A 19,766-nucleotide genomic window follows, 5' to 3' on the forward strand; every position below is an offset into this window, starting at 1 on the left:
CCTTCGTGAGCCCTTGCTGAAGTCGTGCAACGAAAGGCTAAACCAGGCACCCCAGGTTTGGATTCTGTATTCTGACCCATGCCCTAAAGATCTGTTAATAGCTGGGACTCTTTCAGGATCCACCCTGCTCAGGATCAAACAGTAGGTGCTGTACCAGCTAGACCTAGTTAACAAGGCTTCTGGACAGTTGGAGCTTTGTACAGCTGTTCAGGTGTTGAAACTCCTACAGAGGACTTCATGACTTGAAGAAAACTTGAACTTCATGTCCAAGTGACACCCTTCACAGTGCATTAAAAGGGAAGGGAAATTGCACAGAACAAAATAGAAACAAAAATCAAACAGGAACGCTTCAAAAACTGTTAGGGAATTGAGGAACTTTTAATGGGTACTGAGTATTCACGACCCTTAGGAAGCTTTGAAAATCTTGACCTCTAATCTGATCTTGTTTTCCACTTGGCTCGATGGAAGGATTTTCTGAATGTATATTTTCAGATACTTATTCACAAATAATTTTCTCTCTGTATCCATTTCAATGTCTTCCTCTTAGATTTTGTCAATCATCACTGCCACAGAGATTCAGTAAGGCTGTCTTGTAATCGCCACTTGTGTCATCCTGACAGGGGAAGGCAAATAAGAAAAGGTGAGTACAGAAGTCCCTCTGAGCACCCCAAGTACTGCCTTTTTCAGTCATGAGATATACCTGCACAGGAAAAGGGCTTTACAAAGAGCAAGGCAGACTTAGCAGAGTTATTGCCAGCTGACACACCATCAAAAGGGAATAGAGAAACAAGGCCTGTAGCTGCCACCTGAAATAATATTTATCAAGTCCAATTTTTTTCTTTGGAATCCAGGTGAGCAACTGATCAGGACTACATCCCGCAGAGCAGCCCAGAAAAAGTCAGCATGAATGAGAGAAACCGAGCCTTTAGTGTTCAACTTTAACTCCCCTGGGTATCCCTGTATTGTTCTTTCCCTCACAGGAAAGGAAAGGGCAGTATAGGTAGCCCCAACACATGACATTTTTCAGAAAGCCACAAATATGGTCATTTTGATCTAGAAAAGCACTACAGAGAATATCATGAGATGAACATTTTGCTCCCTTTGACTATTTTGTGGTGACAGGTGTAAACCCATTTACACTTCTCAGAAGGAATGAATATTGCATACAGACCCTTGAAGACTGATCATTAATCAACATGACAGACACTGACAGTGTCAATTAGAAGAAAGGGCCTGCATTACAGAACGAGACTTCCCATGGAAACTACTAAGGATAGGACTTCTGTGCCATATGCACTGGGGGAAAGGAATGCACCAGATTCCTTGTGATAGATTATAAAAGACAGCATTCCAGCCCTATTAGATAGCATGGCTTTCTGCTAGAAAAGGATCACTCACTCAGAGCTGAGATTCAAACCCCAAAAGTTACAATAAGCTTTGACAAGGTTCAGTTTCTAGACCTGTCTCACCACAGTATGGACCAGGCCTTCATCTGGGGTAAACTGCTTTAATATAAATAGCCACAACTGCTTTAACTTATGTGACACTAGCTTGAGGAAGTTCAGGACAGCAGAGAGAAGAGGAAATAGCACAGCAGTGTAGGAAGGGAGTGACAGGAAGGATTAAATGGATCTAGATTCATCTAGGAGATCATAAAATGCACAGATGCAGTCTGTCAATGAGAAGCCTGGCACTTTCTCCTCAGGTTTGGCTTTGCCCAAGTCACATCCAGAGCACACAATCAGACTCATGCTTCAGGCACGTATATCTCTCAAGGAGGAGATTTTTAATAGGTCTGATGAAGGAGGAAAGCTATGATCTTTGCAGAAATATTTTTACTGAAAACAACCATGAGAGTGTCTCATAGGTTAGGAATGTATGTGATGACTAGGAATGATCATATCAAGACGATGCTTACCAGAATACTGCTGGAGAGGGACTGTCCTGCAATCTTCTTGAATTCAGCCTTTATAAGATTTAAGTCAACTTCATTGCGGGAAACGATCACCCTTATAAGAGTCCCATCATGGGTGCCAGCCCCCTACAATAATAGATTTGTCAGTCTACAGTGCTAGTGGGTGTTCAAGGGATAAGCTGTCGCAAACTGGTCCAGGACTGGAGGAGTCAGTTTTCAAATGTCACTTGACATACTTTCTGCAGCATATCTACTTCTCCTGGACCTGCTGTTGGCACCAAAAGCCATTCACAGAATTGCGCTGCAAGTCTTTGCACATATTAAATGCAAAGGCAAACATGCTACAGAGCTGGAAGTGGGGACTGAATACATACTGCCCTTCCCCAGCACCACCCATGCAACACCTGGATTCAGCCAATGTTGTATAATCTTTCATTCCCAGGAACATTAAGCTCACATCGATAACAAAAAAATTGGGGGGAATATGAAAATAATCAGTTGTCCCAGCCTTCCAAAGAGTTGGAATGGCTGGCATCTTTTACATATGGATTAAAAGTTACAAGTACGAGTGCAGTTGGCCCTGACTGCACTACCCATATGTCTCATGTATTCTTATGTGGAAATCTCTCATTTTATACTCCTTTGAGAGAATTGCTTCCTAAAAAGAAAACATTGTCACCCAATCTACTAAGTTAACATCATAGGCAAAACTCCACCATGATGAACATCCTAGGAAAGCCTCTTCGAGAAGTCTTGTCCACATAGCAGAAGGTGGGACTGGCCTGCTTGTGGCGTCCTAAGTCAGAAAAGCCAGATTCTTTTGGTATCTCAAGACTAAAGGGTACTTTTCTACCTAAGGTTTTTGAAGGGAATCTGCTGTTACTAGCAACTAACATTGCTGGATTTCACCAGAACTTTGGCTCTTCTGATTTCTATTGGAAGTCAGGTTACAGTTACGCCCAGTATGAAAAAACTGTGTTGTAATGAAGAGTCTTACCTTTAAAGCATAGTACAGCCTCTCTGCGAAGTAGCAATGGATGTTCCTCGTGCACTTCACTAGGCATATGAAAAGGCTCAGTAAGTATCAATGATAATCCCAGCCCAGAGCAGCAGGTGATAAAGATTCAACACGCTTTCCATTAATTCAGTCCTTCCCTTGGATCTTAGTTTATTTTATCTAAGAAGTATGCTTCACTTCCTACCAGATAGCCTAATAAAGTAGATCCAATCCACATCCAACTGCTGTAGGAGAAAAGATGACAAATTCAGACAAGAAAAAGGGAAATATAGCAGCTCTTACCAATAGCCAGCATGGCATCCTCTAGTGAACCATGAGTTTCACTCTTGATAGTGTCTTCTATGCTCTTACTGGCAAGTTTCTGGTATTCTTCAAACACTGTTTGAAACACAAGGCACTTTAAATCTTCACCAAGCAACTGCTCAGGCATTTTGCACCCAATATTTACAGGTATTGCTTGGCTGGAGATATGGAAACACAAATCCCACTAGAGCAGCCTAAAGCGGTGGCCACATTTGCACTAACTTCAGTAAGCTTTAGTCATGCCCAGAAATCAGCTACAAAAGTGGGTAGCAACGTTCACTAAATCCTCAGAAAGTAGTAAATAACTGCATGTGCACAGAGTGACTAATGGAACAGAGGGGCTTAATTCTCTGTCTTCTTTTGAAAAGGTAAAGTTTAATAATTTCATATTTGGAAATCTGACCCTTCGTCACTGTTTAACCACCGAACTGAAGCAAGCTACAGAAGGGTAGGCACAACTCTACCATTTGTTCTTGTGTTTGTTCATGTCTCTGGCTTCAGGAACCAAAATAAAATCAGATTAAATCTAGGATTATGCTGCTCATGGCCCTTGGACTTTTAAATGATGACAACAGCATGGGAAAAGTTATTCCAACCACATTTAAAAAAACAACTCAGAAAAGAAAAGCAGAACACAGGTGCAGATTCCAAGATTTTGAATTCCCACATTAACAAAACATCATCAACAGAGTTACTGTTGTTTCCCTTGCACACAGAATACTCTGGGGTTCAGAACTACAGACCTCAAGTTTGATTTCCAGCTTTTAAACTAGCAAAGAAGGAAAAGAGCTTTGTAACACAATGAACATCATACTTAAGTTTCCACAACATTTAAGATCAATTCCCTAGACATGAACTCTCTGATACTTCTGTGAAAGGCAACACTACAGAATAGACAGATTGATACAATCTTCACAACTCAGGCCTGCTCTCCATATTCAAAATATATTAACTGCAACATGTACACTCAAGTCTTAAAAATAAACTGTTACTCACAGCCTGCCTCAGTACAGAGGAAACCACAGATTCATTTGCTTGGTGATAAAATATGTCCCAAAGGTTGGTTGCATCCAGACAAAGACAGCTTGAAATTCAGCTCTTAAAGGCTGAGGCAGCCAAAGAGTAGAGCCATTTTTTTCTTTTTTAAGTGATTCTGAGAGATTAAATTTGAAAACGCGAGGGGGGGGCTGGCTTCCAGGGCCTAGAAAACTGTCTCAGAAGACCTCAGCTTGAAAAAGCTCAGACATACCTAATTTATCACCAGTCTAATTTAGCTCCAGTTGACTTACACACTACTTGATGTGCTTAAACCCAGCCTACATAACAAAACCCGTTAGTCAGAGCCTTGGACGGCCTCAAGAGTCTGAGGCAAGAAGGTCTACCCATCGCTTTATCAGTGATTTTTCCCAGAGGAACCCATGGCTAAGGAGTCACAGGTCTATCCATCACATGATCTTAGCTGGTTAGAAGGGGACTGTCTCTGTTTCCTGGGATTTATAAGAAAAGCTATATCCTCTAGCCATCACTACAGTATCAGGACTCCCAAGTAAGCAGCCTGATTTCAGTGGCACTGAGTCTTCACAAGCTCCCACCAAAGCTACTGACAGCTCTTGGGCACTCTGAACAGCCAAGAATTAGGACACACACTTAGGTGCTTAGTTCTGATCACCTGCCTTTGCCATCTGTAGCCATGCCTCCTCTTTTTGGATAGTCTCATTTCAGAGACCTGTGAGTGGGGGCTCTGTTCCTTACCTTTCAGCAAGTGTGTGGCACTCCTTGTGCACAGGATGGTGATGAATTGTATCTCATCCGTGCCCCGTATCTTCTCTCCAGCAGCATAGAGCGCCTGCAATTTAACATGCACAGTTACTAGAGATGTTGTACGCATGCAGCTGCTGAAGGAATGGAGTGTGGCATAAGGCAGTGCTTGGATAAAGGAAGTTGAAATAATCTAAAACACCATATGAACTAGACTCTCCTAGAATGGTTCAACGCATAAATTCTTGACTGTATCTTCTAGTCAAATTAGGCAGCAACCTCTTCCCCCTTTCTCTCCCATCTGCAGCAGCCGGAGCAGCTAACAATGCTCTTGAGGGTCTTCCCTGTTCTTAGCCATCCCACTCCACCGTATCCATGTACTTCCATATGTTGAAAGCAGCTGAGCCTGAGCCCCGCTCTGATCACTCCTCTACGGAGTGGCAAGGCTCAGCAGTGCAGGCAAAACTGAAGCACTCCAAGCTGCTTGTGCTTGCAGAAGAGCCCTCTCAAAACTGCCATGGCTTCAACCCCCTGCTGACCAGGATTTTGTTGCCCAAGCACTCTGAAATTCAAGATAACTGGGATCCAGGCATACCACTGATCACAGGCATTTGAGAGTACCTCTGCATCCTGGAGAGCCAGCGCTGTGTCCACATAGAGAGTGGCATTGTCCCTCTCACCCTATGAAAATAAAAAGAAAGCTAACCATTTGCTTTCATGAAGTATCTTCCATACAAGGATCACAGAGTATGTTCTAGACAAAGATGAATTTTCCTTCTCAGCTATCTATTTCTGCAGAGTACTTGAGCACTAACGTTTCAGAAAACACAAGAGCTAACTCCTTGACTGAAATGCATTGAAATCACTCACATGATTGGAGCAAAAAAGTTGCTAAATTATTCTGCTGCTGAAAGGTTCAGTAGGGTAAATGCATCCGAATGCACTCTCAGCATTGTGGGGGCAGAATCTGGAATAGGGTTGAATCGTAACTGGGGGCATTGTTTTCTAAGATCACTGGAGAGTGTAATGACTGTAATGAGTGTATTTATGCATATGAAAAAGTGAGGTGGCTCCTCACTGCAGAGCTGACAGAAAGTTTCCATCTCTTTTACTGTTGCTAAGGGAAAGGGGGGTTCCCTGCTTCTCTCGCTCTGAAGCTGAAAACCCAAAAAACCAGTCAAAGTGACATGTTGTCTTTGCAGTTTATCTGATGATCGTGACTGCATTGCCCCTACTCATGGCTTCCCCGAGAAGGAAGAGGAAAATGTTAAGATCTTTAGATCTCCATTTCTCTTTTCTAACATTACCTGAAGAAGGCAAACTAGAATCTGTTCAAAATAGCCACTTGTTTCTGATTTTATGTCTTCTTCCAGATCAGAATTGTATTCTACATGAGGGAAAAAGAAGGACAAGAGAAAGAGAATTTATCATTTGGGTCACAAGGTCAGGATGTCATCAGCCACCCAAGGACAAACAAAAAGCCTGGTGTTAGTCAAGAAAGTCACTAGAGAAAGACCCAGGGGTGAGATCAGCCTACACGCTCAGTGACACCCAGACAGGCATTCCCATCTGTGGCTGAGTGTAACACTAGCTCCACTGATGTCAAAGGCATAATCCAATACTTATTGACAGAGATGTAGTTTAAGGGAGCAAAGAGATGTCAAATATGTACCAACACATATTTGACAGATTCCCATCTACAGTATATTTAAGGTGGAGAAATAAAGTGAAGTGAGTAGCTATATTTTCGTCTGTACACTGAAAATAGTCTGTGTGTCCCAGCTGAACCAAATTTGTGATTTGCTGACTTTTTCCACCAACTGGATGGAGAAAGAAAAGGATTTTCAGATTTTCTCATCACAGCCATGTTCTGTTTGCCAGGCTGAAAGCAGAGTTTGGCTGTACCTTCTTAATTTTAAAATCCCATTTGGCTGCTGACATGGTTAGTGGGTAACCTTGTTCCTACTGTGCAATCAGGCAGCCACACATTGCTCTGATCACACAAAGCAGAGCCCCAGGCAATTTACCTTCTTTGTATGCTTTGATTATCTCTTTGATCTGTGCTTTTGTCCGTGATGCCAGGATCTCTATGATGGTACCTTCGCTTGTTCCCACACCCTTTAATTGACAACACAGTGGAGAAATAAAAGTGGAGGAAGATGTCTCATCATGCAGCAAAATCTATTGCTAGAGAAATATCATCAAGTGAGGAGTTTAATAGCAGCAAAGTGTCGGGCTGTGTGCTGAGCACTGTTAGGATGAAAGCTTGGGACACATTTGGTTTGTGCACAGATTTGTTTACTGAGGTGTACAACTTTTAAAGGATGATTTTATGCAACTGTGCCCTTCTACAATGCATTTTTGGATCTGAGTCTTTGATGACACAGAGTATTGGAGAGATGTGGGGAGACCAACTCTTGTCCAGTCAATATATCTTTGTATCATTTTCATAGACCTCTCTCAATCTGTGATTTTAAACGGTACTGCATCAACAGGCAGTGCCCAACCAACTCCAGCCTGGCCCTCTCACCACCACTCATTGATTCCTTAAAGGCTTCACTTCTCACATGGGGTGTCAGGCAGCAGTTCTGGCCTGAGACTGTTGACCTCCATACACAGGAGGCACTGCAGAAAGCAGTGAAGAAGTATTTAGCTGGAAACTGGCATTTGTGGATGATCTTTCTTTGCCAAAGCTAAGAGTTTAGTTCTCCTGCTGCTGCCTTCCCCAAGCCCTATGAGATATGTACAAAAATCCAAATGCAGCCCTAAATGTTAAAGTAGCATTTTTCACCACAAATGTGCTTTAATAGAACAATTAACTATATAGTTTGTTATTAATAGTAGCCTTCTGAGAAATTATATCACACAACACTCCAGTTACTATCACTTGCATTAATAAGCGCAATTACAGGAAATTAGCACTGGAGCTATGCTATTACTTAATAAGCAGCATGCAAGCAACTCACCTTCATGGCATCGTGAAGCTCCTTGGCATCGTACTTGAATGGTGGGTACATGAGAGCTACAATGAGCCTCTCAAACTTGCCACTCAGCTCAGACTTCAAGCTTTCAATCAGATCCTGTTAAACATGCACTACATAATTATAAAAAAATCTCAAAAGAACTCTTCTCTGCCCTGCACTGCTCATCTCTGTCACCCACAGGATTGTGTTGATAGTTCATTAGCAAGGTCTTGGGGCTGGAAAAGGTACCCACCTTCAGAGTGGGATTTGTCTAACTCCTTCTATATCCCCTGTCATCCTGACACCCAAGCTTCTCCTCCATACTAATCAATTCTGACAGAGTCAGGAAGATAAAAATCTTCCTCCACCCTGCTATACAAATCTGGAGAACCAGGCAGCTGAAGGCCTTGAATTGAGCAAGGGATTAACTTCACATAAAAGTGAATCCCAAAGGCCATGCATAAGTGCGTACCAAGGCATTTTACAGAATCAGGCTCACAGTTTGTTTAAAGGTGGGCTTCAGAACCTTAACCTCATAGTAAAGTAGTTTTTGGGGGTATGACTCACCCTGTTTTAGTGGGTACCTAGGATGCAGCAACTCTATTCACTGTCCCATATTCCCCCATGCACATTTGTTCCCTTTTCTCAGGCCCTTACAGGGCATCCCCCTCCTCTCTTTAAAGGTCTTTGGAGATTCATCTTCCTACGATGACCCAATAGCCTATGTTGCTCTTTCCCAACATGTCTCCCTTTTCATGTTTAACTGTGACTCTCATACAACTGGATCCACAGTAGGGCTGGTGGAAGAGTTTGCAGCACAGAAAGTTTCCTGAAAAAAATAAGATTTTATCCAAGCCAGAAAGGTAGCCACAGAAAAACATGGTTTTTGACAACTACAGTTTGTTTTCCTCTTCAAAATTTCCTAAAAAAAATATAATGAAATAAGTCCTTGTTTAATTTTTTTTTTTGTAATTTAAAAGGGCCTCAAACCAAATTTTTAATCAAAATGACACTTAGAAAAGGATAATTTTTTGTTATAGTCTCAAAAGCAACGCAAAGTTATGCTTTAAGTGAATGTAGATTTAAAAAAATACATTTCTGATCAAAAATGCCATTTTCAGGAAAATGGTAATCTTGAAGGAAATCCAATTTTTCCACCAAAATAGAATTTAACACATTTGCCCCAGGCCTTACAATCAAATATCAATCGATGTATTTCCAGAAGACCTGAATACTGTTTGAACCATGCTTGCAGGATGAACTGTACAACCATCTGCTACATCCTGCATGCAGTGAAATAGTGACTGAATATCATTTTGTGAGAACCTTTCCAAACTGTGCCTTGAAGGATTTGGCAATCTGTTGTCGCTGTATATTGCTCCTCTTGGTTAGGACATCAATTATAGCTTGCTCATCAGTCCCTAGGGAGAAGAACAATAAGCCATTAACACAGTGCACAGAATAAGTTGAGACTAGTCCCAAATTCAGATTCAAGTACCCAGCCAGCCTTCCCTAATTCACTGCCTTCATGATGTAGAAATTTAAGTATTTCTTGAGGAAGCTTTAATTTTGAATTCTCCACATAAAAACATGACATCTCTGGCTGCAATTTTCTTAAGGAAAGGCTTTCAATTGGATTGTTATAAGCTCAACACATAAGAATTTACACATGTGGTTGATATTAAATGAAGTCAACTCACCAAGCCCTTTCATGGCTTTGTACAGAGTCTGAGCATCAGGCTTGGGGTCAAAGCTCAAAGCACCTGTCACGAACCTGCTCTCCTCTTCTCTCTGAAAGAATAAGAATACAGGGCTTTTTTCTGCTGCTTTTCATTAGCTGATGGAAAAGCATTTTGGAAAAGAAATTATGTTATTATCCCTGGCCTACACCTGGGAAAGGCACAGGGAATTCCAGTGGTTGCTTCAAAGTCATCTGTCGGGGCAAAGCTCCAAGCAGAACACAAGTTTCCTGCCTCTCTCCGGCTGTACTGGCCTGTGGCTCCTGGCTGAAATGTGAAATGCAAAGCAGTAGAGCATGACAGCATGACTTAGGCTGTTGTGACACTCTAAGTGCAGGTGGTCCCGACAGAAAAAGCTGAATAGGCTGCAGAGGCTGGACTTTCCTATGACCCCTTAAAGGCAATGCTTCAGAGCACATATGTTATAATATCATACCGCTATTAGGAACCACATTACCCAGTGCTTTAGCACAGGGTCATTTTATACATAGCCTTTTCCACTTCAAGGCATAGTCATGCTCTCACAGACCATTTTTCAAGGTAGCAGCTTTATTCTGCTGCTGCTTCATTTTGGGTACAGCTAATTTCACAGAAGCAAGCATCTCTGCTGGAAGGATTTGGGCCAAGAGCAGTGCCATTTTGAAGGAGTAGACCCACCTGGAGAAACATAGGATTAATGTTCTCCTTCTCTCCATGACTTGAGGACTAACTATACAGAAATCACCCAGACGGATCACTAGGAAACTTCCAGCTCCAGAGTTCCAGGGCAGAAAGTCTCTGATTGCCACGAGAGAGTGATACCATCAACCAGAACCTGAGCTTAAGAGCTTCAATTTAACAAAAGCTGTTAGTCAAGGGACTGGCTTGGATATATTGACATATTTCTGACAATAAGGTCCTGTCAGCATGGAAGCATGTGAGTGGTTAAATTCATAAAAAATCATTACCACTTCATTCCAGTAAGGAGCACTTTTTAACTTTCTTAGCAGCAGAGGGCTTTATACTGTCCCAGGAAACTACTATATTCTCAAAAATGTGACATGTTATGGGTCACTGAGTGCCACCCAGCAGTCTCCTGCTCTGGTGCAAATCTCTTCTGCTCTTATTTCCTGTGTGAAATAGGTCTCTACCCCTTTTCCCTAGAGTCATACAAGGTCATCCAAGTTCTTCCCAGGGAGAAATTGTCCCTGGAGAAAAGTTCTCCCTGAGCCAGCCTTCAGGTAATCATTGCCAGATAGAAGAGCTTGTGAAACTTCCCTTCAGGACCTGTGTCCTTGTTTTTAATGACAGTCTGCAAGATTAATGCTAGACACTCCTGAGCACATGGCCAAAAAATGCTAGGTCCAGCCTAGCACCACAGCTGAGGCATGAGCTGAGGCTCAGGATGACTGTGCAAGCCAGCCCAAGTGTCCTTGTCCAGCTTCTGCTGGCAGATATAACTAGCACTTGCCTGCCTGTCAGCCAAGCTCTGGGGGCAGCGACAAGCAACCAGAAGGCAATGATGCCCAACAAGAGAGGATGATGTGTTCATCAAACACAGAAGGATCTGGAAGCCCTCCTCTGTTCACAGCTTTACATCAGCATGGCGACAGGCTCGTGAGCCACCACACCCTGCCACTGGCAGGGAGCAGCTGCGGAGAGGAGGGTGTGGACAGGTTACACTCAGCCCTCTGATTTTGCTCTGAAAAAGTTAGACAATCCTCTAGCTACACCCAAGAGACCATGTCGAAGAAACACTCTGGATCTGTGCCCAGTAACTCAAGGAAAGAGGGAGTGCAAAGCTGGGCTTTCATTTACATACAGGTTTGGAATAGGCAGAAACAAATCAAACAATGGACTTTTTTTAAAACTAATTCCAATAAAGATTTACAGCCCATCCTGGCTCAAGTAGCTCACTCATGACTCACATCCTACACCTCATTCTCTTTGTGTATATAATTGCTTCAACAAAGGTACAATCACATCAGGTTACTCCAGAAACCCAGTTCAGTTTGGTCTCTTTTCTGGATGAATTGATCCTATAATTACCTGACTGAAAATACTCAAAGCATCTGTGTAACTGTCATGTGAAGATGAATAATTGGCAGGAAAGCAGTAAAATCAGTGTACCTTACAGCTGTTGCTCTGAAAAGCTTTTTAATTTATGAATGAAGAGGAGGTGGGTAAAAATTTTCCTATCAAAATATTTTCAAATCTAAATTGTATTTTACTGAAAATCTGAAATTCAGGGAGGCAGGTGGGGTTACTCTTTTTTCTGTGGAAAGTTTAAAAATAAATTTCATATTTTTCATTTGTTCAGTTTTGAATTGTAATTTTCACGAAGAATTTGGAAAAATCAAAACAATTGTTTTACCACCCTTCCTTTGTCCTCTTCTGTTCTCTTCACACCTCCACCCCCACAACACCAATAGATAAAAAATTTCTCAAGCTTTAAGCTTTCTCAAGCTTTACTCCTTTTATTTTCTTCACTCTAAGTTTTCAAGCTATTTCCATCTTTGAAAAAAAACAAAACAAAACAAGGGGAAAAAAGGCAAAAGTTAAAGTGAGTCTTCCTTCAAGCTTTGAGTAAAACCTGTTTTATTACACTGAGCTTCCAAAACGAAATAGAGAGGCAGAGGGAGATCAGGAAAAAGGAAGATTAGAATACCAAATATTCTGAAAAAAGTCATGACATGTTCTGACATCAGGAAAAGGTTTTCTGTTAAAGACCTGGAAAATGGAGAGTTGCTTGACATTTTTCTTCAAGATTTTTTTAATTTCAGTTCCCACTCCTCTCGCTGGCAGAATTATAACTGAGAGCCTGAGAAATGATCAAGTCCATGTGAAGTGGTTTCTCACTCCACAAGGGAGTATCGCACCTGCAGTAATATAATACACTGCAGAACATCCCTCCTGAATTCCCTGGGCTTAGAGCTCCTGAGCTAGTCTCGGGAAGGTCCTGGCGCACGCAAGCGAAGAGCTGAGGCTGCTTGCTCAGCCAGCTGTCAACGCCCAGACTCCCTGTGCCACAGCCGGGAAACAGAGCAGCTGCTGCGTCCTCTGGCACATCAACCTCACTGCAGTTTTACTGCTTGTACGAGCTGCTGAAACATAAAACCATCTTCACAGCAAGAAGGGGGGCTCTGGGACTGGTCATGCCACAAATGAGACAAAAGCAGCAAAGGCAAAGCCTGCGCGGTGCTGGCAGTGCTGCTGGGCAGGTGGCAGGGCCGGGAAACACAACTTTCCCGTCACGACTCCTCCCTCACACGCTGTGCTCCAGCAGGTCTCTGCTAGACCTTGACTTACAGAGAGAAAGTCCCCAGGTCCCGGCCTCCTCTGTTAGCTAACGAGAGCGCTGCCAGCCATGTCGGCAGAGCTGTGCTTTGCCCTGGGCACCAAGTCCTCCTCCTCACACTGCCGAGGCTGCTCAGGGCATCCCGCGAGCACCCTGGGCCACAGACCGCCCAAAGCCACAGGAATCCGAAAGGCAGCACGCACAGCATTTCTGCCTCTTAGCAAGCCGACCAAATGGTGCCCAATTCTATGTCACTGCAGCAATATTCAAAACCCACCAAAAAAACGGATGCTGCAGCTTGGTCACGGTCTCCCTCTGTGACTGTGGCCTGCCAACACAACCGGAAACCAAGATGGGGATAGGCACAGTGTCCTGAAATCACTGCCCAGAGGAGAGGGGAACAGACATGGAGCCCATGGCTTTTGGACCTAATGCAGAACTCAGCTGTGCAATTTAGCTATTCCCCAGCATCATCTTCCCACATAGCCAGACACACAAACACACCCCAGCACCCTGCTTAACCGAAGAACCAGGAAGAGCCTGATCATTTTCCTGAAGTCAGCAGGCATGTTAACACCTCCCTTAATCAAAGTTTTGGAAGTTCTTTAAAACTGTTTTATAGTCAGATAATCAGCAAATAGGTCTGGCTGATTTCTAAAGGGAAGTATTTCATTTCCAGACAGTGACTGATGCAATTTATATGTTATCTCATTATGGTGCCAAAACAAAGGGGTCTTACTTTGATATTTCCTCTACTTACCCAGCCCTTCCACCACGCCATTGCTGTCTCGGTAGTTGTTTCTGGACCTGTTAATGAATAAAACCACACATTTCACAATTCATGATAAGAGAAACAGGGAGGGGGGGAGAGGGAAGGGAAGGGAAGAAAGAAAAGTTCTTTCCAATAAACTTACCACAAGAAAATTAGAATAACTGTGCTTCTCACAAGAGGCTTATTCCCTCTGGAAACTGCAGGCAGAACCAGCTTCTCTGTGCTGGGAACGCACAGTTATAAACCACCTTTATCTATAAATTCCACAGGGCAACACCCTCAGACATGGCTCGACCTGTTTTTCACATATGATCTCACAGGGAGAGATCAAGTTGCTTAATAAACCAGGCTTCCCTTGTGAAGAGCCCTACATTCAACCTCAGTTGACTAAAGTACCTTTTAATTTTTCCACTGAGCCCCCTCTCCCCCGCCCCAGCATTTTAGCCTCTGGCACTGACACAGCATGCAAATTACAACCAGGTAATTCCCAGAATAAAACTCCACTGAGACTCAGTGAGTTCTCCCACAACTTAATAGGCCACTCTCATTATTAAGGACTGGTTCTCTCAACCAATCTGGACCACAGCAAAACAGGACACTAGAACTTTACAAATCCTCCCCAATTTCCCTTCTTTCAACAAGGCCTATTAAAAAAAAAAAAAATCATGTCCTACATCTTGCAGTAAAGCTCAGTAAAGCAGCAGACTGTACACAGAGACTTGGGAGGTCCTTCCCTGTCCCTTGGCTGGACTTGCATGACAGGTGGAAGGAAGCATCTCTAGGCTAACATAGGACCAGTACATTTAGGGCTCACTACTTTCAGTGATGCCAGCCTTGACAAGTTTACCATGGGATTTGCACTAGCTGCTGTTTTACGTTAAGGTTCAGCAGTGGACTGAATTTTTTTTTTCCTTTGTGTTTATTTTAAAAAGAGCTGAACAGCTCTTAATACTTTAATTTGGATAAGTGTTCCTGTGAAATCAGCTGAAATATCTTATGGTTGTAGCAAGATTTTCCTGTCTAGACTTTTGTCAGAAGTCACCCGTGCCAGCATTTATTTATTTATTTTAAATGGAAAGCTGCCCTGGTGGAAACGTTCCCACCAGCTCTAATCTTAACCCTTGCTACAGAGGAACTTTGTCCCCTCTCCGTCCCCTCTCCCAGTTAAAGACCCACGTGGGGCCCTGGGTAAATGCCAAGGTGTGGACCTCTCTTACTGCCTTCCCACACACTGGTTCTTCGCTTAACCCAGCAAGATCCCCCATGGCCTGGGAAACTGCTCTGGTTATTCCCACTGGAACTAGCTGTGCCAGCTACTCCCCCCCCAGACACATCCACCATACAGAGAGGGCAATTTGATTGCAACAATGCTCGGGGAAGGAGGAAGCATTGCTTTGGCATAGTCAGTACGCATCTAGAGCCTGCATTGGCTTGGCTTCCCATGTTTAAGAGGCAGGGTCACGGTCAGCACACATTGGGAATGGCTTAGGAGCAGGCTTCCATTCCTGTCCTCCCAGACAAAAGCAGGCCAAAGCAGGGTGGGCTTATTTTGCTGGATCCCATGGCTGTGCCTGGCTGGTTACGTATGCCTTTTCCCTGCACTGGGATTTAATTAGGTCAGCCTACCACAGAGGTCAGTTTTCTTCAGGTCTCTAAGGACAAAGAAGCCCTTCTAGACAGAAAATTGCAAAGTTACAGCAATCAGCTGTAGGTCACAGAGGGGAGCAGAGACCAAACCAGACAGAAAACGGGAGAAAGTCCAAGGAGTCATTTTTGCCAGCATGAACTAAAAAGACCGTGAAGGGACACCCATATGAGATTTTAATAGGAGAATTAGATTTCAATGTGCAGAAATGCTGGCCAGATTTTAAGAAATCTGTATGGATGGGCAAGGTAAGGTCTGGAGAAACTGAACACTGAGAGATCCCTTTCCAAGTGCAGTGGTACTGTTCTGAACTGATTCCTGCTCCTCCATATTCATTGTGTTTCATTGTGTTAATAAAAATTGATCCTTTTCTCATGTGAATGGTGAATCTTATTTCAGCCTCAGAATCTGATGAATGGAGCTTCAAATGCAGCAAGGCTCAGAGCAATGCTGGGCAGCCTTAATACAGGCTAGAGCAGTGGGCACCCTCAGGCCAGTGTGGCAGGAGGCAGGCACCACAGACTGCTATCCCTTTTGCCTGGGCAGATACTTTGCTTAAAGCAGCTCAGCTTAACATAAACAGACTGATCTTCACACCTTGGTCCTCCCTTAACAAATATGCTGTGCATGTGAGCAAGCTTGTCTGTGTTTTCTGCACTTCACTATGCACCAGAGATATACACACAGCCTGTATAGTGCCAGGAAGCTAAGGAAGGCATAGTCTCACAGGTAATCCAGAAATTACCCTCAGGAATGTGCAAAAATTTGGAAGACAGGCAGGAGATAATGAATGGATTCTCCCAAGCCTCTCTGCCACAAACAAGAAGTCATTTCTGCATCACAAATAATATTCGTCTTGGAAAGCAACCTCCAAATTCACTAATAAGACTGTCAATAGAAACTCTGCCCCACCATCACATTGAGACAGTTAAAATTTGACTCAGACAGCAATCCTGGCTGCCTGCACTCTGGAGTACTTTGGTACCCCACGAAATACAATCACATCTCAGTTATTTGCAAAAGGGTTACCTGGGCAGTGGATCAATTGCACTGTGAGGACAGTCACTCCCAAAGTGTCTCCAGAAGAGAGGTTTTCTCTGGCCTCATCCCCAGTCACTTGTTGCTGCCCCCAGCTAGCTCACATAGAGCTCCTGCTCCTCCCGACACACCTGGCTGAGTCAGCTTTTGCACAGCCATCATCCAGCAAGAGCGGGCAGAAACCTCCAGCAGGAGTGGCACATGACCCATAATCAGGTTTGGTTTGTGGGTTTTAAAGCCATTTGTTCCAAATCAATTTTCAGCTAGACAAAATGAACAAGCTGCCATTGTACTTCAGTTTTCTTGACTCTGCCCCAGGACTTTCCAAGCTTGAATCAGGGACATTGGAACTGCTCTTGATATATGCTCAACCAGTGTATGCAAACTTTTATAAAAGAACTCACAGGTAGGATTACTCTACCTTGTTCAAATCCATAAAGATCCAAGACATGAATAAAATGAGCTGATAACCTTAGGAAGGTGCTTTACTGACATTGAATCAGGAAGCTTTTACCATCTATTAAAACTCTGGCTTCTCTGCTTAGATAGGATGAGAGCTGTTCAAAGTACACTTTAATTTAGACTGAGGTGACTAAAGACTTCCAGGGCACAGAGGCAGCCCACTGTGTCCCCTTTCCCATCTGTAGGTTAGCACAGTCTGGCCACATGCCTGGAAAGTTTCAGGCCAGGCATCAGCTGCTTTCGAACATGAGAGCTTATGCAAAATAGGGTCTCAGCTGTTCAGCAATTTCACTTATTCCATGGCTTTCCCTTTTACTAAAACTGTGTCAGGCAAGACAAGAACAGCAGGGTGGGCTGGGAATTTCACCCCAAAGTTTTTATTTATTCTTTTTTCTCCCAATCAAGATCTTAATCACTAGGGAAATAACAGACCAAATGAACAGAGATGCCTTTGTGCAAAATGATAATCTGACTAAAAGTATAATGTGACTACTTAAAGTTCACAAAATTAGAGTAAAACCATCAGACCAAATAGGAGAGAGGTATTCTGTTGCAAAGCCAAGGGATGAGTAATTTTCTCCAGTCCAGCCTGTAAGTAATACCACACAGAACTGTAGCTCTGACAAGGACCCAATTCAGCAGACTGCAGGATTTTCTTTTACACAGCACTAAACTCTTAACACCTCACCCAGTTCTATGCTTTCCAGGAGCAGACATTACCTCCTTGCTTACAAGCCTTTTTTTCCTCTACCCCCACTATCAGCATTACCCTACCCTACCTTCCAATGGCTTGTCAGCCTCTTGCCCCAGCAGCTGCCATGGTTTCTGCCTGGTTTGTAATCCTGCACTGCACAAGCTACAATAACCTCATCCTGCAGATTTTAAGCCACTGTGTAAACAGCTCTAGAGGCTAGGCATTACTACCTTCTGCTACTTCTTTTTATCCTTTTTTTTTTTTTTTTTTTAATTGTTTAAATGAACACCAGCAGCTGAATACTGTCATGGTTCTTAGGAGAAAATGCCCTTGTCTCTGCTAATCAGCTCATCAGCACCTGAAATCAGATCATTATATGGGAGGGCTGTGTAAATTTGCTGGCAGGCCAACCCAAACAAAAAGTTACTGTCTGTTTGTGCAAGAGGTGTGGGCTGGAGGAAGAGAACAGAAGAAGGCAGTTGTTTTGAGCAATGAGAGCATCTGTCATGCAAAAATAAATAAAGTCACTACAGCCTAAAAAAATTACACTAGCATACCTGACAGCTCACTGTTCACCCTGTCCCTTCCTCTCTTGCCTTTGAACCATCTTACATAGTGAAAATGATCCAAAAATAGGATTATTTATTTTTGAAAATTACTAGCTCAGCTTCACTTTCCAGGTTTCCTAAATTACTGCAAGCAGCTTTGTGCCAAGTATCATAGGAGCAAATTTGCATCTATGTATTTTGGAGGATGTTCAATCACAGAGACAGCGGCAGAGTAAAAACTTGGGGCCTGATGCCACCCAGCACCTTGTAACTCAGGAGGATGAGCCCTGAGATCAGTAGGGACAGTTGGCACTGTGTGGGATTGTGCAGAGAGGTTTGTGCAGGTTACTAAAGGGTGTGCTGACTTCAACTTTACAGAGCACCTTTGCCATGCAGAGCCCATCTGCTGCAGGTGGGATGGCCAGGGTGAAACGCAAGCACAAGTACAAGTACAAGCACAGCACAGCAAAGCGCGTCATCTCGGCTTGCTCTGGCTCTGCTCTGTTTTCTGTCTGATTCTGGTTGAAGCATTTTTCTCTATTCATTCCTTTCTTGCTCTAGTGTTGACATCAAGGAATTCTTTGCAGTCACACTAACAACAAAGCTGGCATTTGCTACTCTTGTTTAACCCCAAAGGCCAACAAAGAAAGCGTCTTCTGAATCAAAATGGACAAAAGACGCTCACTTGGATCTGACAAGGACATGACAGATGCCAGGAGTCTGAGTGCCAGCAGTGGGTGTGACACAGCATACGGGAAGCCTTTGGATGCTTGTGTGTGAAATGTTTTGTGCATGTCCTCACCTACCTCTATGGGAAATATTTTTTATTTAGCCCTTGATGGAGTCAGTACTGGCATTTGTACACAATTAAAGACTCCTGCTGCTCAAAGTGACCCTGTGATGGAGAAGGAGGTATACAGAGCAGCCTAAGCGAGAAGAGAATAAGCCCCTGGATGTCTCCAAAATTTAGCTACTTAGCCTTCAAAGAAGTAGCAAGGTAGCAACATACCCTTTACTGTTTGGAGTCTGACAGGGACATGACAGATGCCAAGCTACGATGAAGACAGCATCCTGAAGCAGTCCCCGTGAGATACTAGCTACTGGTTGGGCTAGGATAGGAATGACAGCTTTTAATTGCTTAGTGGCACAGTCTGGGAACACAACATGGTAGTACTGTCTGTGTCAGATGCCTGAAACACTTCACTTTAGACCATGTCCCTGCTGAGTTTGTAGAAGTAGGGAGTCAAAGAGCAATCCCTGCTTAAAAAAGCTCACGGATTAATAGGGCACTGTATTACCATCACATTGTCATTGAAGGAAACAGGCATTAACCAATATATTAGAAAAAACTTTCACCTCAGATGGAGATGTTTTTCTTTGCTCCCTCAGTCACATGTAAAACCGGTAGGAGCACTCCCAATGACTCCCAATGGTGAGAGTGCTGAGTCAGACAAGAAGGCCTCTTGGCTAACTTCTGCTCTCTCTCCCACTGCTGCAAAATCATGGTGACTCTGCTGAGGTGCACTGAGGCATCTTGGTGAGCGTAACAAAGGCATTTGTGTCTCAAAATTTTGACAATGGGAAACAAAAGCAAAGACACAAGGTTTTGATTTCCTCTCCCAGGGGCATGACAT

General features: G+C 43.4%; 1 protein-coding gene across 1 annotated transcript; it reads right to left on the minus strand.

Annotated features, from left to right (window-relative positions):
* Nucleotides 1-354: 354 nt before the first annotated feature.
* Nucleotides 355-13,968, minus strand: LOC106497820 (annexin A8-like protein 1). Its single transcript, XM_013958843.2, has 13 exons — nucleotides 13,888-13,968; nucleotides 13,734-13,780; nucleotides 9,658-9,748; nucleotides 9,284-9,378; nucleotides 7,961-8,074; nucleotides 7,022-7,112; nucleotides 6,302-6,381; nucleotides 5,616-5,675; nucleotides 4,989-5,082; nucleotides 3,216-3,311; nucleotides 2,913-2,971; nucleotides 1,919-2,041; nucleotides 355-613 (listed from the first exon to the last, which is right to left on the minus strand). Exons 2-13 carry the CDS (start codon nucleotides 13,752-13,754, stop codon nucleotides 554-556), a joined length of 984 nt encoding a protein of 327 aa, XP_013814297.2. The 5' UTR covers nucleotides 13,755-13,780; nucleotides 13,888-13,968; the 3' UTR covers nucleotides 355-553.
* Nucleotides 13,969-19,766: the final 5,798 nt, after the last annotated feature.

The sequence above is a fragment of the Apteryx mantelli genome, chromosome 7 (assembly GCF_036417845.1).
Source record: "Apteryx mantelli isolate bAptMan1 chromosome 7, bAptMan1.hap1, whole genome shotgun sequence".
Classification (NCBI taxonomy): domain Eukaryota; kingdom Metazoa; phylum Chordata; class Aves; order Apterygiformes; family Apterygidae; genus Apteryx; species Apteryx mantelli.